Here is a 5,528-nt window from a genome sequence, read left to right as displayed (position 1 = left end):
TGGGGACAGCAGGCAGCCCCAGCAGCCAGGAGGTCATTTTGGGCAGAACACAGGCTCAGTGTTCGCAGCACAAGCCCCAGCGCCACCCCCCTCCCCTGCCCGAGCTGGACCGGGAGCCCGGCTGCGAGGCCGGTGATCACACCGCAGCAGTCCTGCAGCTGCAGGGCTCCGGCCTCACGGAAGCTCTTGCCGAAGTTGGGTGGTTCCGGGCCTTTTTCCCCTCCACAGATAATCAGTTTAATGCAAAAGCATAGAACTAAAACTCCGAGATTAGCTGTTATAATCACATGTAAATACTTCCAGACAATCCGCTCAGGGAGGGGCGGCATGTGTAGTTTGGGACAGAGTTACATGGGATTTAGGCTGTTTACCACTCGATTAATTTCATGACTCCAGCCCCAGACCCACCGTCATACCAGATGCCCGGCTCACTTCCCAGAAGTCAAGGTCACTCGGGCCGGAGGAAGCTCACAGCACAGGGCAGCCGCATCTGCCAGCGGCGACCTGCCCGGCCCCAGTGCCAGGCTCCGGGCCCCCTGCGCCCCAGCCCCGGAGGGACACGCTGGATGCTGGGCAGGCGCTGGTGCAGGACCACGGACCCTCCAGGCAGGTGCACACGCAGGTTTCAGTCCCTTTTTATTCATAAGCATAGTCAAAGCTTGAGAATGTCAGAATTGAACCCCTCCCGCAACCACCTACGAACCAACTCCAGAGTCCATCCCTCTTCAGAAGAAAAATAGAACATCTTCCACCCCTGCTTCTTCCTACTCTGGGTTCCTCCAGTCCAAAGCCCTACTGCTGCCTGCCCGCAGGCCGGAGAAGCCAAGGGAGGGACGGCTGCCCTCCCGCCAGGACCGCACGCCCCACAACTGCGGAGCGGGGAGCGCATGGCTGCGGCCGCACACACACCTCTCACACCGTACCGCGCGGCGGTGCTCAGCCCCATGGCTCTCTCCCAGGATCCTCGTGTACCAGGCAGACACCGATCCAAGTTTGGCCCACACAGACATGATTCAGGAAAAGGGATTTCAGACCATCAAGTGCAACAGGCAAAGAGACCGGCCACACGAGAGCGCTGCCACCGCTCAGCCTGCCTCGGCGCCTCGGCTGCGGAGCAGTCGCTGCTGGAGACAGCTGCCCATGCCGGGGACGATGCGCAGGACCCTCGCGGCGCACGGCCGAGCAGCAGCATGCCCCTGCCACGGCACGCGCAGGCACGTCCCTCGTAGCCCCGAAGCAATAAGGCAACTGCTGGCTGAGGAGGCTCCTGCCTGGTGCAGCTGTCCTGCTCAGCACGGGTGTCCCAGCACCAGCCGGGCCCGGCCCCGGTGCTAGTCTGCCAGCGTGATGACGTCGTAGTGGATCCCCTGCTGCAGCTGCTGGATCTGCTCGGCCGCGGCCTCGGCGGTGAACACGCCCTGTGCCTGGGCCATCGCAGCATCAGCCACTGCTGCAGAGGAGAGGGAGGTCAGCACCTCCTCGCGTCCGAGGGCAGGGGAAAGCAGGTGGCTGCCCAGGGCCCCCTCCACGTTTGCCACCTGCCTCCAGGAGAACAGGCAGGCGTAGGATGTGAGCGCAAGGGCCACCACGCTCACGCGGGGCTCCAGCGGGGAGCCTGGCTCCGGTTAACTCTGCAAACACACATCAGGGCGTCTCCACCCTGTGGAACCTGCTGCACCTCCCAGCACGGCAACTCATCTCCAGGGGAGGAGAGCTGGTACCGTTCCAGAACTGACACGCTCGGACCAGCAAAGATGTCCCCTCAGACACCAAGGCTGGCTGCTTCCCAGAACTACAGGGACACAGGCAGCAAGGTGGCAATCTAGCCTCGCCCACCCTGGCCCTTCCGCCAACGGCTGCTGCGCTGCTGCCCTGCCACCCCTGTCAGCTACAGCAAACGAGCAGCCTCCGCAGGCAGAGCTGGGCTGAGACCACGGCATCTCAGTGGCTGCTAACAGGCATCGCAAACTGCCCGGCAGGACTGGCAACCTGAGACCCAGGGGGAGACGGGACTGCCAGAGCTACGCCAGAGCTCGGCCCTGGTCCTACCTGAGACCGCTGAGTGTGCAGCTGCTTCCAGCTGCGCCTGGGTGACAAGCTGCTGCTCAGGCGAGACAGGCATGTACTGGATCTGCAGGGAGGAGAGAACAGGAGAGTCCGGGAGGGGCAGGGTCCCCCCTGGAGTGCTGCTCTGGCCACAGCTGCTGCAGTGAGTCACCAACTCACATGCACCTTCTATTTCACATCCCTCCCTCTCCAGCTGTGTGCTCAGAGCCCATCTCATGGCAGCCCTGTCAGCTTCAGCCACCATGCCCAGCCCCTTACCTGCGGCTCCTGGAGGAACTGGCTGCCCTGCTCGTACTGGATGTGGGTGATCTGACCATCCTGTACCTGGGGACAAGAGCCGCAGTGAGGCTGCATTAGGGCTAGTGGGCGTCCCAGCCCCTGAACAAAACTGTGACTCGAATGGAACAAGCCACAGGGAGCAGGAGGAGGCTGAGCCCCCCACACAGCCCCCCCCCGAGCCCCATCCACTGCGCAAAGGGAGCAGACAGCCTGAAGCTTACCTGGATGTGATGTCCCTCCGGGACAACAACATACTCATGGGGAAGCAAGTGCTGTACACCATCCTGGGCAATGATGTACTGAACCTGCAAACACAGAGATTCAGACCCAAAAAAGAGGTCACCACTGCCCACCTCCCACACCGCAATAGGGCTGGTTCTTGTCTGTCTTCTGTGCCTGTTTCCACCCCACCTCTCCCCACTGCCCCCAGCTCTCCCCACTCCAGCTGCGCAGAATCTTTTGGTTCCTGGGACATGGCCCCCCCCATCACCTGGTTGTCAGAGGTCACTAAGTGCTGTACTGTCTGTCCATCGGCAGTTGTGATCTCCTGGATGTACGTAGCCTCCTCCTGCAGGTCAGCAAGAGCCCAGCGCTGTCAGTGGGGGTGGGCCTGACCACAAGCCCTCCGAGGAGGGAACCCGCACAGCTTGCGGGGAGCAGCTGCACAGGGCGGGAGGATGAGACCGACAGGCCCGACTCACCTGGCTCGCGACACTCTGCTCCTGAGCAACGATGATGTGTTCCTGCCCCAGGGCCTGCTGCAGCCGCTCGGGAGCCAGCACTGCCTGGCCGGACTGCAGAGCCGCTGGAACGCAGAGAAAGCCGGTGCGGACACTGCTGGGGCTGCCGACTGGCCCTGCTCCCAAGCAGCCCCTGCCAGGTGCCTGCCCCAACGAGGAGCACAGGACAGTCTCTTAGCTCTGCTCACAGAAGGTCAGAAGCTAAACCAAACTCTCCCAACATGAAAGAAGCTAGAGGTCACTGTGGGCAAAACACAACCTCCACATCAGACCGCAAACTCTGCTTCCCATTTCAGCCATAAGCTGCTCACAGCACCACTGCTCCCGCAACGCACTGATCTATTGGGACCTGCCTGGAGGAAACACTGGACCCCTAGTTCTGCACAGAAGTGCAACAGTCAGTGCCTCACCAGGAGAGCTCCTGGCGCCCAGCCCCCTCGTCTCTGCACTGAGTCCTGCTGCTGCTGGCAATCCTAATTTTTGACCCTTCTCAGCCCTGCTTGGCCCACAGGCTGGGTGAATCCCCACAGGCTGGGTGAATCCCCACATGGGGCTCTGGCCACAGGAAACCCGCAGGTCACCCCTAGTCACAGGGACACATCTTACTCTGCAGCGTGGCCAGCGTGTCCTCGTCACTGTTCAGTATGATGGTCTGCTGGGCAGCAGCTGCAGGCGCCCCTGGCCTCTTCCCCTCTGAGCTGTGCAAACGCTGCATGTGGAACTTGAGGTGCCCATTACGGTTGAACCTACGGGAGGAACAGAGTGAGGTGGAGTTTGCCATGGGCAGCACAGGGCCTCCGTGCTCTCTGCAGAGACCCAAGCCACGGGCACCACGAGCACGTCCTACGACATGGCCTGTCTCAGCTCCCAAAACATTTCCATCAGTGCCCAAGTACTGAACCTCCCCATGCACAAGTTCCTTGGAGACGAAGCTGGGTCCACCTGCAGCAGGAACCATTCTCAAGGGCAGAGTCCCCTCTAACAGGGGACTGCTCCCCGGGGTAGGGTCGGGACAGCCAGCTCTTTGCCAACATCCTATCCCCTCTTGAGCCTTGGAAAGCTCCACGGGATCTCTCAAAGCGGCAACAATCTAGCAGGCTTCACTCACCTCTGCCCACAGATCTGGCAGGCAAAGGGCTTCTCGTTGGTGTGTGTCAGCATGTGCCTGCGCAGGTCCTTCTTGTTCTTGGAGGCGAAGCTGCAGTGGGTGCACTTGTGTGGCCGAAGGCTGGCATGCTGGACCATGTGGCTCTGGGGGCAGAAGGACAAGCACAGGGTCAGAAAGCCCTCGTTTCCACAAAGCTCTTGTTCCCAGGGCTGCTCTGTGCCACGGAACCTACCCGAACCTCTGGCCAGAGGGCTGCAGTGAATGGACAGTCGGGACACTTGAAGGTGCTAGGCCCAATGTGGGCTCTCTTGTGACTCTCCATTTCTGCTCTCCCTGTGAACATGGCTGTGCAAATCTTGCATGAAAACTTTTTGGCTGTGGAAATCTTGCATGAGAGCTTCTTGGCTGTGGAAACCTTGCATGAGAGCTTCTTGGCCATGCCTTGGAGCGCAGGCCACTTGACCTTTGGGGATGAGATTTCTTGCCCCTCGGAGGCTGGGGATAAAGACGAGTCCTTCTGGAGCTGCCTGGTGACACACTGCACCAGGGGCCACTTGACGCTGGTGGGCTGTGCCTCCTGGCCCTCCGCAGGCGAGGGAAAGGCAGCGTCCCCGCTGAGGGGCTGAGAGAGAAACACCCAGTCACACCTGCTCACACTGCTGCCCGAGACGGGGAGAAAGCTCAGCTCCTTACCTCAATGTGATGGAACTGGCTCCCCGGTATGCCGGATGACATGATATAGTGATTGTTATGGTCCTTCAGGGCCTCCTCTGTCAACACAGCTTCACTCACCACAACCGCATGGGAGGTCTCTGCAGGGCTCTCCTCCTCACTGCTGGAGAGGACAGGGTCAGGGAGGATCTGCCTCATCCTCCTCACCACTAAAGCCTCCTCACTTCAGGTCAGAATTGCCTCTGTCTCCCCGCTCCTCCCATACAGCTGACCTGTACAGCGTGCCCGGAGCCTGAATCTCCTCACTGATGGGTGTGATGATGCTGTATTCTGTTGTCCCGCCAAAGGGGATCGTGATCTGCTGCAGCTCCGAACCCCCCAGCGTCGCCTCCTCATAAGCCTCTTGCACCAATGTCTCCCCAGGCTCTGCCATGTGCAGCGTTACCAACTTCTGCTGCTGCTGCTCCTCAGAGTCCATCTCTGCCCCCTCCTCCTGTGCCTGCGGCTCTCAGGGGGCCTGTGCCTCTCCTGAATCACCCGGCTTCACCACTGCCACCTGCGGGGGGGACAGCAGCTCAGCCGGAGGAAGGCAAGGCTCTGCAAGACACCCCCTGAAGCGGAACAGGGCTGGGCACTGTGGAGAGACTGTGGAGGGGCGGGAA

General features: G+C 60.9%; 1 protein-coding gene across 1 annotated transcript in view; it reads right to left on the bottom strand.

The window, feature by feature from the left end:
• Positions 1–620: 620 nt before the first annotated feature.
• ZNF335 (zinc finger protein 335) overlaps positions 621–5,528 on the bottom strand; it is a 9,706-nt gene continuing 4,798 nt past the window's right edge. The window contains 11 exon segments of the mRNA XM_009323162.1: positions 621–1,450; positions 2,050–2,131; positions 2,326–2,391; positions 2,568–2,651; positions 2,837–2,914; positions 3,048–3,151; positions 3,693–3,832; positions 4,195–4,337; positions 4,427–4,816; positions 4,888–5,026; positions 5,139–5,422. Coding sequence (XP_009321437.1) covers positions 1,332–1,450; positions 2,050–2,131; positions 2,326–2,391; positions 2,568–2,651; positions 2,837–2,914; positions 3,048–3,151; positions 3,693–3,832; positions 4,195–4,337; positions 4,427–4,816; positions 4,888–5,026; positions 5,139–5,422 — 1,629 coding nt within the window. The 3' untranslated portion in view covers positions 621–1,331.

The sequence above is a fragment of the Pygoscelis adeliae genome, unplaced genomic scaffold (genome assembly GCF_000699105.1).
Source record: "Pygoscelis adeliae isolate BGI_AS28 unplaced genomic scaffold, ASM69910v1 Scaffold874, whole genome shotgun sequence".
NCBI lineage: Eukaryota > Metazoa > Chordata > Aves > Sphenisciformes > Spheniscidae > Pygoscelis > Pygoscelis adeliae.
The sequence above is the reverse complement of the archived record's forward strand: the minus strand, read 5'-3'. Positions and strand labels throughout refer to the sequence as shown.